Source organism: Phyllostomus discolor, chromosome 5 (assembly GCF_004126475.2).
Source record: "Phyllostomus discolor isolate MPI-MPIP mPhyDis1 chromosome 5, mPhyDis1.pri.v3, whole genome shotgun sequence".
NCBI lineage: Eukaryota > Metazoa > Chordata > Mammalia > Chiroptera > Phyllostomidae > Phyllostomus > Phyllostomus discolor.
The window spans coordinates 161,661,246-161,681,835 of NC_040907.2; the positions used below are offsets into that span (position 1 = coordinate 161,661,246).

General features: G+C 51.5%; 1 protein-coding gene across 3 annotated transcripts in view; it reads right to left on the reverse strand.

The window, feature by feature from the left end:
* Positions 1–4,756: 4,756 nt before the first annotated feature.
* GPAM (glycerol-3-phosphate acyltransferase, mitochondrial) overlaps positions 4,757–20,590 on the reverse strand; it is a 62,232-nt gene continuing 46,398 nt past the window's right edge. For 2 of the 3 annotated variants that reach the window (XM_028513855.2, XM_028513856.2), the window contains exons 12-21: positions 19,554–19,639; positions 18,596–18,711; positions 16,435–16,505; positions 15,879–16,143; positions 14,917–15,083; positions 12,991–13,068; positions 12,204–12,344; positions 10,663–10,852; positions 9,168–9,226; positions 4,757–8,504 (exon numbers count right to left, since the gene is read on the reverse strand). In XM_028513855.2, coding sequence (XP_028369656.1) covers positions 8,388–8,504; positions 9,168–9,226; positions 10,663–10,852; positions 12,204–12,344; positions 12,991–13,068; positions 14,917–15,083; positions 15,879–16,143; positions 16,435–16,505; positions 18,596–18,711; positions 19,554–19,639 — 1,290 coding nt within the window. In that variant the 3' untranslated portion in view covers positions 4,757–8,387. The remainder of the gene's footprint in view (positions 8,505–9,167; positions 9,227–10,662; positions 10,853–12,203; positions 12,345–12,990; positions 13,069–14,916; positions 15,084–15,878; positions 16,144–16,434; positions 16,506–18,595; positions 18,712–19,553; positions 19,640–20,590) is intronic. The other variant, XM_036027288.1, reaches the window with a different exon arrangement.

Consider the following 20,590-nt stretch of genomic DNA (forward strand, 5'->3'; position numbering starts at 1 on the left):
AATGTGGTGCCTGTGGGGACTTACCACACCCAGATCCTGAACTCAAACACTCTGAAAGAAGCCCAAGGTCAAGGAAACCCCAGGGTCCTATGGAAAGTGCAGGTGTTTGAGGGCCAAGCTGGTCGTGCTTCTCTTAAGAAACCAGAGATGTTTGCCCAGACTTGCACACCCCCGCCACCTCCTCTGTGACGTGGACAGTGGCTGGCTGGTCTGCATGGCTGCTGGCTCCGCAGCAGGCCATTAGTTCACGCTCCGTGTGTGCTGCTTCACTGTCCCCGCAAACGACAGCCTGCCCATCTGCAGCCTCAGACGGCTTTCTTGTCCGTTTGTAACAAAGACATGCGTTTTAAAACATTGCTCTCTATTTTGAAACAAAATAACAAAATAAAACAGCGCAAGCCCAATGTTTCCATGACCCTGTGACCTCAGTGCCGGGGAGCGTGGGGCAGAGGAAACTGTAGCAAACTACCAGGTCCCAGCCCTGAGGGAAGGACCTTTATTTGTTACCAAACCCATTGTTCCATGTAAAATGCTCGCCTAGTCTTAACAAAAGTTAGAATGTTACTACAATTGTGGAGTTTAGAAAGATCCTCTGACATCTTGTGGGTTGACTTCATTTCTTGGATGATTCGAAGTTCCCAGACTAGGCAGGTGTGTGGTCTGAAGTAAGCCTCAAGTTCACCCAGGAGCACGGGTTGGAAACAGGCAGACAAGGGGTGTGGGAACACCCTGGGTCCTGCAGAATCTCCTGCAAGCGCCCAGCCCGAGAAACTCAGCACCATGACTGGAGTTGTCTTTATGTTTAGAGAACAAATTATACTTTCAAAGCACCACCCACGGGTTCGGTTGGGTTTCTCAGCACTCCAGTGATAGATATGGGATCCTTTTTTATTTTTTTGTCCCAATCTACAAATGGGAAAAATCAAGGGATTGGCCAAAGTCACATAACCAGTTACTAACTCTAATTTGCATACTTTATAAATCTCATATTACTAAAGACTTGGCCAGGCTCTTACGTTAAATAATAATGCATTTCAGACTTTGAAATTATTTTGTAGCAGCCCTGGCCAGGTGTCCAGTGGGTTACAGCGTCTTCCCCACATGACAAGGTTGTGGGTTCGATCCCTGGTCAGGGCACATACAAGAATCATCCGATGAATGCCTCACTCTATACGCACAAATGCATCCCAGGTAGGAGCATGCCTAGCACGGTGTTTTGCTGGAGCTGGTGAACTCCCCTCGAGTTGCACCACATTCTGTCACTTTCCAAGTTCCTACTCCAAACACATGGATGATCTCTGCCTCACTGGACAGGAGCCCAACATTGTACGTATTTGTTCACATTCTGTTTGGCTGGTGGTCCTGGGACCAAAAGCCAAACGGTGGTGCTTCTGGTCCAGACTGTTATCACCGAGTGTGTGCATGGGTGTTGGTGGGGGGGGGGGGGGGGGGTCTTCTCCTCTGTAAAACCTGAGGGCTGGCTACTAGGAGACTCTTAATGCCACTCTCAGAGCTAAATGCTCTGTCCTGAATAGGAAACAGTGAAAACTAAATACCCTGTGCTTGTAACTCACACTTGCAAAACACGCTCGTTCCACCTAATTGCTCCTTCAAAAATCCCTTGTGAGACCCTCTCCACACAGCACAGAGGAGTTCACGGAGGTGGTGTGACTAGTTCAGAGTCTTCCCGCACATGTGCGAGGGGGCCAGACTCTGTCCTAGGTGTGCTGGCCCTCCCCCAGCCCCCAAACTCCAGGCTCTCCCTGCTTTGTTCCTTTATATAGCCCTTTAATTTTTTTTAAAGAAGACTACATAAAACACGCACAGAATAAAACTTGGGCCAGTGTTGCTTTTCCTGGATCGAGGGCTGAGAAGCGCCCGTAGGACAAGTCACACAGTTCAGAGGCTGCGCTGTCATCTACACTGATGGCTAGGCCATGACAAGGGTCAGGACTTCCATGTTCCAGTGTGGAAGCATCTGGACATTCCTAGAGGGTCCAAGCACCCTTATCTCAGAGCCCCGTCCGGTCCAGTTCACTTGGTGGCGTCAATGCTTCTCTGAGAAGCAGCCAGTTTGGAAGAGGCGTTGGTTGCCCACCCCCACCCCCGCCGCGTTTTCCCTTCCTGGGCACGCCGTGCAGAACTGTGGAGCCCCAGTGTTCGCCAAGGCGCGTGCCCCGAGCAGGGGCTCTCAAACCGCTTGTGCATTGTATCACCAGGGGCCCACGACAGCAGTGTGCTGGCCACTGAGGCGGGGCCTAAAGTGCTTGCTCTTTTGGCACGTTCCCAGGTGGTGCAGATGCTGCTGCTCTGGCGAACAGGCTTGGGAGCCTCTGGGCTACCAAGGGCAGCCACATGGGATCCCTCACGATGGCTGTCCCGCCGTCCCCTGATGAGGGAGACGGCAGCTCTCCCCCACCACGCACAGCAGTCACCCAAACAGGAGTGGGGATGTTTTGCTCACCATTGCAACAACGGAAAAATAACGAAGCATGTGAATTTGGCCTCAACTCTTCCAACAGTACCGGAGGAGGTGGGCTTTCTGGGACTCTGTACAGTGGGGACTGTCCTTGGGGGGGAACCCCTGGGCTGTTTCTCTGATGTCCCCCCCCCCACCAAGAAGTGCAAAGATTGAAGAAGCCACAATTAGATGTTTGTAAACATTTCCTTACAAGTAAGTTGGACGACGGTTGAAGTTCTCAGGTCATAAACACAAGGGTGCGTGTGTGTGTGTGTGTGTGTGTGTTCTATTATCCAAACCTAGACTCTTTCCACAGCTAAAGGGGGCTTTTGTATTCATTGTGAAGGGACCGTTGCAGGCAAACAAGGACCTAGGTGTAGGACCAGCCGGCTAACGAAGACCCCAGAGAGAAGCGAGGAGAAAGGTGTCTACACCTGCTCTTACTCGGCCACCTCACACCAAGGTCTTGATCTTGGCTTTGTGAGTTGAGGACTTTCCTCAGGTGTTTGAGGGCGGGTTCTATTCCTTCTAATTTTCAACTAACTTGCCACAGGAAGTGGCCAGGTGTTTTCCCAGAAGGCCGGAAACTGACTTTGCTCACTCACGTATTCTAATCACTCCAAGTCCTACGTAGCTTTTACTCTGGTACAAGCCCACTGGCGTGGCGACCCTGGCGTGTTTTGACACACGCTTTCCTGGCGTGGCAGGGACGGCCACAAGCCGGGCATCAAGGGCTGACTCAGACGAGTGTTGCACGGTCCAGCATCACCCAGGGTCCTCCTAAAACTGGCTTCACTCACAGGAGCGGGGTCAAGGTCAACCTGCCCCCAACACTGGGTGGCCTCTGGCTCCTGGGAGGAGCACCTGGACCCTTTCATGAACCGCCTTGTCCTGGGTCAGAAGACGGGAGCGGGCAGCTGACTAGACAGAAATGGCCCAGAGAACCAGTGTACATGATCCACAGTTTGTTGCACCAGTATGCAAAAATTGGAAGTTTTCATATACGAAATACAAATTCCAGACAAAAACTTACTTAAAAAAACACAGGATCCAGTGACACCACCAGAGCCGCCTGGTAAGGGCCAGGAGGCGAGGAGGTGGGGAGCAGAATGGAGTCCTGGGGGAAGGAGAGGGAGCCGGAGCCTTTGGGTGAGGCCCGGCCGTGGCCCGGACACCACCGGGGTGGGGGGACCACAGTCAAGAAGATGCCTTTGTGTGTGTCACAGGGGAACATCAGAATGTGACTGAATGCACGTGCACAAGACAGGCTGCAAAGTACTAAACAAGGAAAGACTAAAACCAGTGAGCCCCTGAGAGGTTAGGCTCCAGCTCTGGCTGGTGTGGCCCAGTTGGCGGAGCGTCACCCTGTGAACCGAGAGGTCTCGGCTTCGGGGCCAGCTCAGGGCACACGCCGAGGCGTGGGTTCAGTCCCAGTTGGGGTGCACATCAGGAGGCAACCCATCAACGTGTCTCTCTGAAATCAATCAATAACTATATTTTTTTAAATAGAGAAATGAGTCTTCAAAATTCATTCTACTTAGAGAGAGTGGTTGTAAAATTGTAATTTTGCTGTGATAAGTGAAGGTCATGCTCAGGGGCAGCAAAAGCTGCTCAAGCGAAAGAAAACACGACTGCCCCAAACGTCGAGGGCACGGTCTTGGCAACGGCAGCTCCCAGGGAAAACCGGAGGTTCAGGTATAAAGCTCAGGGGGAGAGGCCAGCGGAGAACGGACGGGGTGGCCTCGGGTGTCAGGCTGCCCTGCACCCAGAGGCCCCAGAGGGCATCACCGGGCAGGCGGGGGGCAGCCCTTGCACGGGGCGCGCGCTTGAGCGAAGGCTGCATCTGGGTGCTTCTGAAGGATCTGCAGATAACAGTGCTCTCACACTCGCCTTGCTTACCGAAAAGTCAACCACTGTTTCTGAGCAGTTATTATGTGTTAGTAGGGAAAATCAAACCCTTCAGTACATATCTTCATAAACTGAATGTACAGAGATTCGACAGAGGCACCCAGTGGACAGGAAGTCTCACAGACACCCAAAGGATCTCTGCGACGTGCACACGCGCTACGGAGCGCGGGAGCCCACACGCACCCGCCTGCCTCTGTGAGTGCCCGGTGCCATCCCGGGAGCTCCGAGTCGATGACAAAGTCACACTCCGCACGTTCTCACGTAGATTTGTGTCAGATGATTCCCCACAAGCATTGTAATACAGTTCTGTGTCAAGTCAAAGAAGAACAATTGTTTGTATAATGACTTAGGTAGGAAACTTAATGACAAAGGTAAGACATCAAGAAGATATTCACTTTTTTTTTGGTTTATTAAAACAAAACTACAATTCTGTGCTTCTTATAATACATGAACACTCATAAAAATCGATCAAGGTTTCCAAATGAGTGCCGCTCACAAAATCACGCCATGTAATTTCACAGTAAAAGCAACTTTTCACACAATTTTAATGTTTCTCTGTGCAACAGGCAAATAGTTCAACACCTCCCATCAAGGCATTTCTGGGCTTTACGTATTCAGAAATAAAGTCAAAATGCAGTCATTAGTTTGTATTAAACTCAAATGCCAGCTGCCAAGTCTCAAGTTCCAAAAAAGAGTGTTTTAAAAAACAGATGTACGTTCCAAATTAAGTCTTATAAACTTCAGGAATAGGTCCTGTCGCTGCTGAACACTAGAACCACCCGTGGATAAAAATCTACTGTACATTCAATTGTGCAATATTTGTATCTAAATTGGAATAAAAATCGTAATCACTTACCCCAGTTAATCTCTGTGTTAGTTTTGCTACTTGTAGTGAAAAAGCCCGGGATGGCCAAGAGCCGACCTTCCCGTCAAAGGAGAGGCTCGAACCCCCGTCCTGCGGTTCTCCGTGCTCCCTGTCCCGAGGGGAGGAAACGCACAGCCGTCCAACGTGACTTTTGTGCAGAATCCACACGGATTCGGCCTTCGTGCCACCTTAGTGACTGCCCGGCCTGGTGTCTCCGGAGGGAACCCAATGAGAGTTCCGGTTCCCGGAAGTCCCAGAGGGGGGAAGAGGCCCTGGGGAGCCACGTGCGGGAACGCCGGGTGGTTACACGGGCTCGGTACTCGCAGGTCTGAGCCTGGCTGCGCTGCCGCGCGTGGGGTCTCAGGAAGAGGATCCCCGTCCACGCTGACGTCACCAGTGACACTTTCTTCCCCCGGACCGCTGCAGACGCCGCACGGGGCACTCGAACTGCACCGGGAACTATGGGAGATGCTCCCCCCACCCGCCCAGGGGACGGCAAATCCCACCTCCGGGCTGACACTCAGGGCGATCCCCCACGCAGCTCCTCCTTCCCCCTCAGGGTTCCCGGAGACCCCCTGAGCGGAGGAGGCTGGCTCGTGGGGTTCTTTCCCGGCGGGATGGCTCCACACTAGCTCTTCCCCTGTGTTTCCCATAAAATTTAAGAGAGCAAAAAATTCCTTCCCCTCTTCTGAATTACTTGGGACACTCTCATCTGGAAGGAGTGCTGTTCCCCACTGTTTACTATCGGGTTTTTTTTTATTTGTGTTTTTAATTTGACTCACAGTCTTTCCCTAGAAGGCATGCATTTCGGTTTCAGAGAAATGCAAGAGAGTAAACTGTAGTACATTATTTACAAGCACCTAATTTGTTTGTTGAATCTTACATGGAAGCCATTCGCTTTTGGAAAACAGTGAAAATAAATCTCTGAAGCAAAACTGCTACCTGGAAGCCGGACTGGGACGCCACGTGTGTTCTCGGCAACGAGGCACTGAGGATGAGTTGTGGAGACATTCGCTCGGGGGGACAGCTGGTCTGGAGGGGGCGTGCCTTTGGTTGGGATTTTTCTTCCTTAAAAAAGGTTCTCAAAGCACCAGTTACTTACAAAAAAAGCATGCATATTTAGTCTCACAGTGAGTTGAGTGGCGAGAGAGCTAGGGGATCACAGGTTGCATTCCTCGAAGCATCTGGTTAGATTTCCAGAAAACAGACCTACCGCGAGGGGAAATGCAGCCGGAGAAGCTGCCGCGCCCTGCTCAGCCCGGCCAGGAGGCGGCAGCTTTCAGCAGCAGTGGCAAGCAGGGCCGCGGTGCCCACGAGGAAGTCAGTCCCAACCCTGACATCCCAGAGAGCCGAGGGCTGGTCTGAGGACTCCTGGGTCTTTCATTCAGGGGGTGAAGAGAAGAGGCTAGTGCAAGGTGTGCTGGCCTAGAGGAGGAATGCACTCGGGGACGGGTAAGCCTCCCTGTGCATCCCCGGACCCAGGACCCCCAGTGAGGGAAATGAAATGCTACAAGGTGGAGGCCCCGCTCCACGCCAGAGCCGCAACGATGACGACCATGGCTTACATGGTGCAGGCGTCCCTGTCAGAAAGGAACATACCCCCAGCGGGGGACCCGAGGGGGGTGGGGGGCCACCACGGCCCCGTTATTGCTATGAGATTATTTTAGACAAAGTGAAGTATCAATCAGTGTCCTGCTCTCTCCCCCACACACAGAGTATTCATGAAATACGATTAGTGTTTACAATACAAGCTTATGAAAGTACAAACTTCATTCTCAGTACTTTTATATTAAATGCAAAGACTAGATGCAGTATTCATTAGGAAAAGTTCCTCGCTCCATGAGACCACGGAGAGGAGGAAGTGAGCTGCTGGAAAACGTTTCACTATCACATGATCCTCAAGAAATCACCACAATTACCACACTTAGCCAACACGTGTGCTCCCCGCTCCCAAAAAGGAAGGCTCCGCCTACTAGGGACAGACAGACAGGCTGACACAACGATCCGCCACTACATGGTGTCGGAGTTGGGGCATACAATGCCTCTAAATTTTTAAAGGGCCACGACTTTTCCTCAAAGCTAAGATCCACAATAAATGCCTCCGGCAATCCACCGGTCAGCAGGGCCCCCACCAGTGCTGCCCGCACTGCACACCGCACACCTCGCATGGGCACCAGTCGCCTGGACCGGGCTCCGTGCACAGTCCTGCCCACGGCCCGTCGGGCGGAACTAGTAAGGTCCAGACAGCTGCTCCTTGGCTGGAGGATCTCCAAAGAGCAGCCGCCCCCGTGAGAGGCAGGCACCCCTGAGGGGTGGGAGAGGAAACAGACATGACACAGAAGTCATTCCTAAATACTTGCTGGTCAATGAAAACTCAGTGGCACTTTTTTCCCATGAGCAAAATTGTACAAAGTCAGTTTTCTGGCCAGGTTCACCTTGAATCATGCCAGCCAAATTGTGCTTCCTGGTGTTAGCTGTCGATCACATCACCTCTGTCCCTGACCTCATCGAACACTGTGTTTTCATGTAGTTCGTCACACACTGTCTGAATCTGACTGTGCAGGACAGTGCAGCATGGTGCCTGGGTGTGAGGTGTGCCGGCCCGTTCTTTCGTGAAGCGCTTGGGGGTGCAGGGTGTTCCTGTGTAAAAGGTACCTTCTATTGACAAAGATAAAACTGGGGGGAAAAAAAACAGTAAGTGGGTGACTTAATTACTTGTAAAAGAAGATGAGCGGTTAATGAGAAAATATACCAGTGGATTGCCTGACAGCATTAAGTACACCACGCTAGATTCCGTTCAGAATACAGCTACATTTTTTTGTCCTTCACAGTAATTAGTCCTTAACAGTTACACTTAAAACGTGAGAGTTTCATAAACTCCAGAATCATTTTTGAGATTTCACTTTGTAACCTACTGATTAGGAACCGCACGCGCAGGCAGAGGGCCGCGCAGCGTCGCCTGCGGGCTGCCGTGCCGCCTCGGGCCGGGGAGCCCCTGGATCCCTGGGGGGAGAAGGCACTTGTCTTCCAGGAGGTCACGTCGCGACAGGGCAGCCAGGCCACACGAGGGCACCCCCCGCTTTCCAGCAGGGCCGGAGCCCGCGCCGCGCCGGGGCGTCCACGCCCCTCACCTGCCAGAGGTGCCAGCATCGCCTACAGCACCACGAAACTCAGAAGGTATTCTAGGAGTCTTTGCCGGTTGCACTGAGGTAGGAAAGTGCTGCTGAGTTCTAAAATGGACACCCGCTTTTGTTTGGTTTCTTTGAAAACCTGGAGAGGAAGTTTAGATTGCATTAAACACACAGCAAAACAGGCGACATTTCCGTCACCAACTCTGACCTGTGTCCTAGACCTCCCCAAGGCAGGAAGGCATGTAACCCATACCCTGGCTTTAAGAGCACGCACTGCACGTGTCTGCGAGTGGGGGGTGGGGGGCAGTCGCGGGCGGTGCTGGGTTCAGTGGGTGCAGCCAGTGCGTGCACTCCACAATTGGTCTTAAAGTCGCCCACAGCCCTAAAGGCCACTGCAGCTCCACAGGACACGCGCCCCGTGTGAAAGTCAAGGACAGCTGCAGACACTTCTCGCACCACTGGTGAACACAAGGAAATAACTGGGAGTCGTGAGGCACAGTGAACATCCCCGCCAGGCTGCAGAACCATCTCCAAACACACTGACACATTATGTATAAACAGTTTTGGAATGAAGCTGAGAACCAGCAAAATTCTGCAACTTCCAAAGAAACCTGTCCTGATGGGTCTCACCTTCAACATGCCCCCACCCGTCCCCAGGAATGCCTCCATGACTAGCCCAGCAGAAACTGCTCCTCTGAGGGTGCCCCACCCCAGCACACAGGGGGCGCAGACAGACTCGATCTACACAGAGGGGGAACAGAAGCTGGCACGAGCTTTCACGCTGTGAGTGGTGGACACTTACCCCAATATCCTTAAACATTTTCAGAGCGTTCTTCACAAGACAGTATGTGGCACTCTCAGCTGTGGAGAAGAATAAGATCTGTCAAACGTTCAGGCCCAGCAAGCCCCCAGACCCACCCAAGAAAGCGGGGAGGCTACAAAGAGGATGAGGGCAAGTCTGCAAGCTGAGGTCAGACTTTGTGGCTGCGGCTGGTGACCCATGAGGTCTCCGGTGGTTTGCTGCTGCTTTAAACCTTCTGGGTCATCTTTTAAGAAAAAGAAGGAGAGAGAAGAATGAGGAGAAAGAGGAAGGAAGGAAGGAAGGGAGGGAGGGAGGGAGGGAGGAGGGGGGAGGAAGGGAGGGAGGGAGGGGAAGGGAGGAAGGAAAGAAGGAAGGAAGGGAGGGGAAGGGAGGGAGGGAGGGAGGAAGGAAGGAGGGGGGAGGAAGGGAGGGAGGGAGGGGAAGGGAGGAAGGAAAGAAGGAAGGAGGGGGGAGGAAGGGAGGGAGGGAGGGGAAGGGAGGAAGGAAAGAAGGAAGGGAGGGAGGGGAAGGGAGGGAGGGAGGGAGGGGAAGGGAGGGAGGGAGGGAGGGAGGAAGGAAGGAAGGAAAGGGAAGGAGAAATACCTAAAACATCCATCTGGCAGGGGTGTTGTGAGAGGCAAATGGGGTGTGTGGGAACCCTTTGAAACGGCGCAGATGGTCCCCACAGCGGTGGAGCCCGAAAGAGCACAGGCCAGAGGCCAGAGAGCTCGAAAGCCAGGCGGGCCCACTAACTAGCTCTGTGACCTGAACGGTCTCCTCATCTATAGAGCAAAGGGACACTGTCGCTAGATGGAGATCCAGACCAGATCCATCTGTGTCTTCAGAGAGAGATCTCTCCAGATACGGATCTGGATCAGACCAACACGTCTCCAGACAGAATGCCATCTCTAGAGAGCTCTGTCTCTAAACACGATGCAAGGTGGTTTCAGTTCTAAGCCATAACTGTATAAAGTGCTACCCCCAGGCCCATCACGTCTCTCATTCAGCGGGCAACACCGAGTGCTGGCCAGGATGGGGAGCAGCCGAACAGGCACCGCTGGTGGAGGTGCAGACCAAGCGCCACCCACCTGCGAAGCATCCTCAGGACCCACCGCGCCCCGCGAGCAGGCAATTCTACCCCTAGATATGCACCCAACTTAATGCGTGCGTACGTTCACCCAGAGACGCACGCACGTACACTCGTGCGGAGCGGCACTATTCGCAGTAGCTCTGAACGGCAAACAACCCAAGTACCCACGGAGATCACAACGCACCAGCAGGACTCGGTGTTCACACAGTGGGCTACTACAGCGCAACAAGAACGAGCCAACAACAACGTGCAGCGCCGTCCATGGGTCCCACAAAAGATGGGACTACGGAGTGAGGGGTCAGGACGATTTTGCAAATGTTTCCCCCCACGGTTTCCTACAATGAGCCGATTCCGGCAATCGAACGATCCTCGGTTTGCAAGGAGCCCGACGAGCGGCCCACGCACCGTAGACGGCGATGCTCCTCTCCGCTCTGGTGATGAGGTATCTGTGCACCGTCTGCAGGTACTCCGGCTCGGGCACGGGGCCGCAGAAGTTATGGATGAAGACGGCGGCGGAGCTGTAGGCCTCCAGCAGGGGGCCCAGGAGCCTCTGCAGGAAGGCGATGAACTGCTGGTGCTCCTTGGACTGGCTCACCTGGGCAAGAGCGGAGACCAGGTCATGGGGAAGGGACCGAAGAAACGACTCATGGACAGAGGGACTTCCTGGGGGCCCAGTAACTTCAGAAGGCGGCTCGCACTGTCACTGCCCAGGACCAGCCTGATGCTGCGTGTGCACAGAGCCCCTGTCGGAAATGACTGTCGGTTTTGAAAAGCATTCTTTTTCATAATCATTGACTTTTACAGTCTGTGAGGTTTGTGTTCACTGAGCATCTGGCTAGAAGAAACCGTCATACTTGAACGACATAATTATGACGTATTGTCATCACTGACAATAGCCAGTCCTAGGGTTAGACTCCACAGGGCTGGAAGCCTGGCTGACAGTCACTCAAGGGCACAGCAAGGTCGCATGACAAGACCACAAGATCAGTTCAGTCCCTCCCTGTCCCCACTTCCTGCCGCCCTCAGCTGTCCAGCCCACAATCCAGCAGAGGAAGGGAAGTGGCGGTGGTGATGGGGGGCTCTCACTGTCCCCCCAAAACAGGCATATTCAGACAAGCTCCTCGGGTGTGTGCCAGGCTAGGTCACTGCCCCATCCTGGAACTAATAAAGCCCAAATGGAAAAATCTTCTAAATGTCACTGGGGATCTCCAGAAGCTACACCTCCCGACTCCGTGTGTGTGTAAACGAGGGGAGTCATCCCACTCCAGAGAAAGTAATCCACTTCAGGTGTTCAGAAAGATCAGTCATCATTATTCATCTCTAAAATTACAAATTAGACAAAACTGATTTCTCTAAATCAGGGACAATCAAACTTAAAAGTCTGAATTTCCTCCTGTGATAGGACTTGTATTAATCAAGGCAAAGAGATGGAAGCATAAAATTTTAGAAGGGATGGCAAGACCGAGAATGCTCAGCAAGAGCAGCCAGCCAGTGGCAGCTGACTGCTGACTTCTCCACCGTAGCTGGATGGCACTGCCTTGCTTTGGCAGTGACCGAACAAAAACACCGCCCCCTTAGGAATGAGGGCAGGTGTGCAAGCAGGTGTGCAAGCAGGTGTGCACGCAGGTGTGTATGCAGGTGTGCGTGCAGGTTGCACCTGTCTATTCTGGCGAGAGGGTCATGAAGGCATCAACCAGGACATTCGCTTTCCTGAAGTTGCGCTTGTTTCCTTTTCCATTTAATTATACTCACAATTCAATGTACTAATTCAACCCAAACAGCTTGCATGCCTTTATTCAGTAGGTCGAAAGAGCTGCAGTGCTTTGTGGGTACTGTAGGTGTGACCAAGCCACCAGAATCCCACTCTCTTGGAGCCTCATTAACTAGTGGCAGCCTCGGCCTCCACCCATCAGTGTAACGTCCACCAGCATTCCTCACCCAAGTACCTTCAGGTAGCAATCTCGCTGCTCCTCACCGAAATCACTGTCTTCATCTTCTTCGTCACTCCTCCAAGACAAACGTTCGGGAAGCTTCTTGTCCCACTGCTGCTCAGCAAGACCGGGGCTAATATCCTCCTGATCGTCCTGCTGTGCCAACGAGATGACCAGCAGTGAACCAACGTGCACGGCACACACCCCGCCGACAGGGCCCCGGCCACGCAGTTTGCACGCATTCCCTCCCCTGCCCTTCTCCGTCTGGCCCGTCACAGGCCAATCCACCTCCCCTTCCAACCGCAGAACCACTCAGGAAACGGCGAGGGAAGGAAGGAGGAAAGAAGGGGTTGGGGGAAAGCTACCAGACACATCAACTACAGATACCTGCACCCTTTCTAAACTGAGATCTGCTTCCCCAGGTCATAACCATGCTGCTAAATTTACCACAATGAAAACAAAACCTCAAAAGAGAAAAATGCACACTTGCGAGCGACAAGCACATTGAGAAAACATCTCCTCACACAGCAACTTCGGGATGATGCCTGGAATTGAGTCCAGGCACATTTTACACAACAGCAGTCACACAAAAGGAACCAAAATATTAAACGATCCCAAAGAACATTTATTCTCCTCATTCTGGATTTTCTCTCCTCTTCATCTGGACTTGACTGTATATCAAAGGTAATTATTGGCTAATAGAATTGGTTGTTATATTGGTTAAAATAATTGGTAGAAAAGACAAGGAAATGAAGAGTGAGAAATTAAACAAAGACAGACAAAGAAAAGCTACTTCTCTTACCTCCGCCACTGTAAGAATGCCATACTGGATAAACCTTCCTACTGCCTCATGGCAAATTTGGTAAAATGTCTGGCAGGGCTGAAAAGGAAAGACATTTAAATGTCAACGCCAACGTACTGCACTGTTCTTTACAATCGCCAAGACATGGAAGCAGGCCAAGGGTCCATCAATGGATGAGTGAATAAAACAACTACGGGATGTTTACACAATGGAATACTACTCGGCCATAAACAAGAAAAATATTACCCTTTGCGACAGCACAGATGGACCTGGGAAACATTGTGCTAAGTGAAATAAGCCAGTCAGTAAAAGACAAATACCATATGGTGTCACTCACATGTGGAATCTAACGAACACACTGAACTGATAAGGAAAACGGGGACAGACTCACAGATGGAGAACAGATGACAGCACAGGTTGGGGGGGTGAGGAGGTAGAGGGATAGAGCAAAGAGGAAAATAGACCCATGGACATGGACAACCGTGTGGGGATTGCTGGAGGGAGGGGGAGTAAGGGGACTAAATAGTGATGGGAAAAAATACAAAGATCGCCCTGGCTGGCGTAGCTCAGTGGATTGAGCACAGGCTGCGAACCAAAGTGTTGCAGGTTCGATTCCCAGTCAGGGTACATGCCTGGGTTGCAGGCCATGGCCCCCAGCAACCGCACATTGATGTCTCTCTCTCTCTCTATCTCCCTCCCTTCCCTCTCTAAAAATAAATAAATAAAATCTCTTAAAAAATACAAAGATCAAATCAAAAATATAAATAAAAATAAATGTCAATGTCAGAGTCCTACACTTCTTTTGTTCAGAACAGAAAAACACTGTACAAGGTTGCTGCCATGTACTTCCATGATACGAGCTACCTCGCTCCACGGGGCACGTCCTAAGACTTCCAATGCCCGCCCCTCCTGATAAATACGTGTGGTTGTGGGAAAAGCCCCGCAGAGACCTCACTCACCTGCACGGCAGAGCCCCCACCGTGGCACCACCTGCGAAGGCGCTCCCAGCCCAGTCTCGCCCCCTCCCCTGGCAGAGCCAGGCCTCACAGGGCTGCCTGTCAGGCCCCGCCACCTACTTCTTTCCCTTTGCAAGACGTTTTCTCCCCAGGACTCTCGTGGAGTAAATGTGGTACATAACGGTGGTGCACGAGGAAACACAATAGTAAAATAACTCCACCAGACCCAGGAGAAGGACGAAGGCAACCCTGGCAGACTTACCCACCCTCCCTGCTCCCCATCCCCCGAGGGCCACCAATATGCCACCTGCAAAGGCCACCATGCAGGACAGGAGGGCTGTGCTCATAACACTCATACTCACTCACAAATGTCCCACGACACATCCGTACAAGTGGATGGGAGAGAACACTAGACTTTAAATAAAACACGAATTCTATCTGTTGGGTTGCTTTGAGGAAAAAATCTCTCTCTACTGCTTAATACGTGTGCCTCATTATAAATGCCAACGAGTGCTTGAAAATAACATAAAATGCTCCTGAGTCCTACTGGGCCTTAGTTTCCCCACGTGGGAAGTAAGAAAGGGTTGAGCACATCTGCTTTTCAAGGCTGTTCCTGCCTCTTATCTCCTATGTTTCCACCATCTACGAGCGGACGCGTTAATTATTTACAAGCCTCTGACCCAGTGCCTTCTGCGAGATAAGAGCTCGGCAACCTTGGGTCCGACCGAGGCAGAATGTGGCGCAATCGCGGGTGCACGACAGGGTCACCGGGGCAGTGACTTTGACAGCACACCCCACACCTGGGCAGCAAACAACAGACTGCTTTGGAGAGCAGTGGGACCGGCAGGAGAATGAACGGGAAGCCTCGGCCACAGGGAGAAAATTCTCTAAGAGAAAAAACAAAGGTGGCTGATGTCCGTAAAAATGCTTAGGAAAAAGAGAACAGGCAACGCGAAAATCTGGTACTTACAAGAGCGATGGTGCCTTCATTGGACAGCAGGTAGCACAGGCTGGCCGCCTTCCGCACCAGCTGCTCCTGGCTGATCAGGCTGGGGGACCCGCCAGCAGGCCCGCCAGCAGGCCCGCCAGCAGGCCCGCCCGCGCCCCTCTTGTTCTGGACTGCGTAAAGGCTGCAGGCTGAGGAAAGGAAAGCATCGGTGAAACCAGCTGCCTTAGTGCGCCAAGAAAAACTTCAACTGGCTCGGATAACTTGGATAACCTCACCAGGTTGTTACGTCAGAAATAATGATCTGCACCCTGGCTGGTGCAGCTCAGTGGATTGAGCAACGGCCTGTGAACCAAAGGGTCACCGGTTCGATTCCCAGTCAGGGCATGTGCCTGGGTTGCGGGCCAGGTCCTCAGTAGGGGATACGTGAGAGGCAACCACACATTGATGTTTTTCTCCCTCTCTTTCCCCCTCCCTTCCCCTCTCTCTAAACAAATAACATCTTTAAAAAAAGAATTATCTGCATTTCCCTGGAGGAATTTCAGTAAACCCCCTTCAGGATTCACTTCCCATGAGTCCATGTGATCCCAGCTCTGCCAAATGCCTTCCCCGGGGCCTTCGGTCCCCTCCGCTCTCCTTCTCCACTGTCCCCCTTGGTCACGAGTGAGCCCCCACCACTCGCGTCACTGCCGTGGGAATGGCTCCTCTCACCCGGTTTGTCAGCTCCTGGAGAGCAAGACGCCGCCGCACCTCTCTCCCTGAGTCATCGCTATCACACTACGCACTAACTCAGGAACTACTTGTTGGATAGTAGATGTGAAAATGAGCTATAAGTAGTAATACAGCAGACTATATTTTTATTTGAAAGCTAAAAACACAGCAACGCACTCCCTCACACAAGGGGCCGCCACCCAAGCAGAGGCAGGCGCCACTCTGCGCCTTGGGCCCGTGTATGTTCTGGGAACACGCCTCGGGGCCCACCGCACCTACGATGGCCTCCAGGAGGAAGACGTGCAGCACCCCGTTGCTGTAGAAGTTCAGCTCAAAGACGCATGGGACGGTCGTGCTGGGAGTAATGAAAAACTCATCGTTCCGGCTGGTGTGGGTGATGGTGACGCAATTGCCCAGCAGCTGGATGGCATGTATGACCACGTCTTCTGAATTTCCCGAGAACCCCAGGTCGAAATCACGAGCCAAGACTTCCTCCTTCATCACGAAGAAGTCCTCCACCAACGTGGAGAGATCGACTCCCTACAGAAACAGGCAGAAACGGTCTCACGACAGTGGAAAACCTGCTTCCCAAAAGGCCGGGGGGCTGTCCGAGGATTTTTTTTTTCCTTGCCTTGGCCTTTCTGCAGCCACCTGTAGGCACACACAGACAAAGGGCCAAAACACCAAAGCAGAGAAAAAAACTGGTGGAAACGCTGGTCCCCCAGAATGTCAAGAAACCGATACCCCACACCCGGCGTTCAAACGCCCAACAGAGCACAGCCACCCCCGCCGGCTCATGCCACCCCACCCCGCCCCGCCCCGCGGACGCACCTGCCTGTGTCTGTACAGCAGCAGGCAGGCCACGATGTGCGTGGACATGATGGCACAGGACTTGCTCGCCGCTGGAAGGCAAACACAGAGCTTCAGCTGTGCTTTTTTTTTTAAAGATTTCTTGTTTTAAATTTATTTATAGAGAGAGAAGGGAGGGAGATAGAGAGAGAGAGAAACAACAATGTGTGGTTGCTGGGGGTCATGGCCTACAACCCAGGCATGTGCCCTGACTGGGAATCGAACCTGTGACACTTTGGTTCGCAGCCCACGTTCAATCCACTGAGCTACGCCAGCCAGGGCCATCTGCATTTTTTTTTTTTAAATATAACTAAACATTTTCAAAGTCCCTAAGTCTTAAACAGGAGTGTTTACAACTTACAAGCCTTCTACCACATTGCCCATAAAGGTGATTTATCAGGAGGAAGTGACCACATTATAGCGTGTTCTGGGCCATTAGAGATCATTGTTCATTGTATAACAGCATTCAGTCTGAGGCAGGCCCACCTTGCATGCAGGATAGTGGAATTCAGTTACTGAACGACCGAGAGACACCTTTATGGAAACACCAAGACCGAAAGCATAAGCCTGTCCTGCAAGCTCCACAAGGATACCCTGCTGTCGTGCCCCTGGGCTTGCCCCTGGCCGCAGTCTGCTGCACCGTAAGTCTACACCCCTCCCGCAGGTATTCACGGAGGTGCGGGGGAGGGGCGGCTCAAAGTCAGAGAAACTGGGTTCAAAGCCCAACCTCTACACTGACCAATGCCATGACTTGGGGGAGGTATCTTAAATTCCCAGCCTCAGCCTCCCCTCCCCTCCGTAAATGGCAACACCGGCTAGTCCGCCAGGCCGAGTGAGCTGGGAAGGGGCTGGCCCGCCGCGGGCCCCACCGTCACGGTGCTCAGTGCATTTCCGTGTCCTCTTTCCCGCCGGCTCTGAGGCGGGGAAGATGGGGACAGAAATAAATCTGAGAATGACGCTAGTCCATAACCCCATACTCTGAATTTGTAGGCCATTATGATCATAAAAACCAAATAGGACAATGCCTGTGGGATAATCCGAAATAAACACACCATTTGTGAGTTTTCTGAGATGATAATGAACTCACGAATACTTCACTCGCATTGATACTGTCTCTAGTGTTTAAAAAATAAAACAGTACCCAGAATTATATTTATAGCCATTAAAAATGTTTGTAAAGCTTTTGTTAAAAATAAATAAGTAAATATTTGTGTTATAAATGGAAAAGAACACAATTATAAAACTGTGAAAAAGATTTTCAGAGACTAAACGGCAACGCCCTGGTTACTTGGTAGTGGGTTTTATCCCTATTTCCCAATTTCCCAACATTAAGGATGTAGTGTTTGTAGTAGCATCTGGAATTCAGGCGCGGGAGAGAGACGCGTCAGATGTGCTGGGGGGGAAAGCTCTGGTCCAGCAGCAAGCAGGTGAGAGCGGCGAGGGCGGGAGGAGCCGCAGGAGGCGAGGAAGCCTCCACCCAGTGCTGGCAGGCCGAGCTGCAACTCTGACCTGGCGGGCAGGGGGGCCCAGGAAACAGAGGGAAGGTCCGATGTGGCCTGCACACCACGGGACCACGAGGCTGCCGTGGCCGACAAAGCAGCCTCTCCAGCCGGACACGACACTGCCATCTGGAACTTAAGGAAGGCTGCGTCTGCGTTCAACTCGCTCCACGTAAATAGTCTGTGTACAGCTACCCCACTGAGAACAGCAGAAGCTCTTTAAGTGCCGAACCATTCATCCCACAGTTTGTATCCCCCTGGCTAAAAACAAGGCTTTACTCGTGGCAGCTCCTCGGTATTTGCTGATAACCAATCCCGGGGTCAGAGAGGAAAGGGACAGGCAACTGTAAACCTAGATGCTGACTACAGGTTAGTTCAAGGAAACAAATTCAAGAGCAGAAGAGCAACCCAGTCATGTCGGCGATACGAAATGCTTTGTGAAGGCAATGGTGAGACGTTGCCCTCAGTTACCTCGGACCTCACAGTGCCGCCTTCCTGCTAGCGATGCACCCCCCGCCACCTAGGACCAGGTGCTGCAGCCTGACGTGGAACCGAACCGGGCGGACCCAGCTCCTGCAGGGTCCGCAGCGCACGTGCCCGACCCGGACCGCAGGACAGGACGGCAGGGCGCCTCCAGCACTTACTGAAAAGAATGTGCTCGGCCAGGTTGGCGATCAGCCGCCTCCGGAGCGACTCCTCATCGGCGTTTCCGGACTCGTTGGTGGACGTGTCTGCACCTTCGTCAGCAGCATCGCTGGGTCTGAAAAGGCCTCTTAAAAGTCAGACTTCCGCAGTCACACTCTCTTACAGAGCAAACTACGTGGGCCTGAGGTGTAAATGTATCAGACACTGTAAACTACTACAGATTCTAAATTTAAACCACAAATAATTAGTTCCGTGGGTTCTTTTCCTTCATGATATACTGTTATGTGTAGTACACTCTCCCGGCCAAAACACACCCTTCGGTTATAACTAAACAGTCTATTAGTACATCAATTCTAAAACCCACTGGCTAACAACGCGCATGAAGCAAGATACCTTATTTTTAAATGTTTATGAAAATTTGACATTTGATTGCATTAAAGGAAAGGTTTAATATTCAGTTTCTCTAACACATTAAAGGAAAGGTTTCACATTCAACTCCTCTAAGGTATGATTCATTTTGAATTCTGAAAAATTCACACAGAAGACCTCTGGCACTGTGCACTTATGTACAATGTTACTATCTAGGTTACTATCTAGGTTACTATCAAAAAGAATTCAGGTAAAAAGCACAAGTCAAACAAGAACTCCTGCCTGATTCACAAAATCAAGTAGATTTATAATGCGAATAAATCGAAAGCCTCCAAACTATGAAAGCACACCACTTCAACAGCCTTCATAAAAGCCACTTGAGCTAGAAAGTGAAGACCAGCACACGCATGCTCCTCTTCAAGCTGCCCTGGACCTGAGGGAAGGCTGCTTCCATGCTCCACCCGCTGTACTCCAGTCACCTGGGTGCAGCCACCGCACTGAGGACAGCAGAAGCTCTTTCAGTGCTGATACATAAAAATAATAGACACTGGAAAGTTTAGTGAATATGCAAATTCCCACAAACCTCACCTTGAAGGAAGTATGGCTGGTAGCAACGCCTGTTCCAGAGAGAGTGGGGCGGACGCAGGTTTCTGACTCTGGCTTTCTAAATATTCCTGGGGAAGGAAAACATTCGCTCTCATTGTCTCATTTACATAAACATATGTAAAACATACTCAATAGTCAAAAAGCAAAGAGGGGGTTGTTGCATAACACGCGCCGTGCTGCAGAGCCGGAGGGGTACCCTCCCAGCCCAAACTACCTCCAGGAGCCCAGTACAACCACAGGGCGTCGTCCCGCACCAAGTCTAAGGGTTGAAAATACAACGAACAGGATGATGCCTCAGCAAAATCCCCTTTATACATTAAAGGAGAAAAGTGAACTTTTCTCCTATCTTCAAAAAATTATTTAACATTCCCAATATTATTATTAGTGATAACGGGCATAACCAGGCTTTTTAGAGGAAACCGGACAACCCGAGGGTCACGTAACAGTCAAAAGAACCTCAACCCCAAGGCCAATCACGGTGAGACAGAGATGCTGCACAGTAGTTTTAAAGATGGTGAGAAATGTGGACACTCCTAAGCCAAAAGCCCGTAAGGCCAGAGAGCATCTAGCACAGCAATCAGAATCTTTTAAAATGAAACCAGGAAACGGAACAGGAGGAGAAGCAGGACCATTACCCATTCTTCTCTTTCTCTTTAACCAACTCAAAAACCTCCGGAATTCACAACTTTGGGGACGCAGGGGACGCAGGGGGCCCAGGCTTCCCCATGAGGGCGACCCCACCCCCCAGCATGTACGAGTCCTAGGTTCCACTTGGTCGGTCACAGCATCATCCCACACTGTCACCTGTGCCCAGCTTTTAGGGGTCATGTCTTGACAAATGTCCCCCAAAAAGCCATTTTAAAACACAATATAAAACACTGGTATATTATATAACAACATGCAAAATTCTCACGAATTAAAAAAAAATAGCAATAAGTGTTGAACCCAAAATCTCCCAAAGCCAGGTATGTACTGGCCTTGGTTAACAAGCGTCAGACAGGTAGAAACATGTAGAAAAG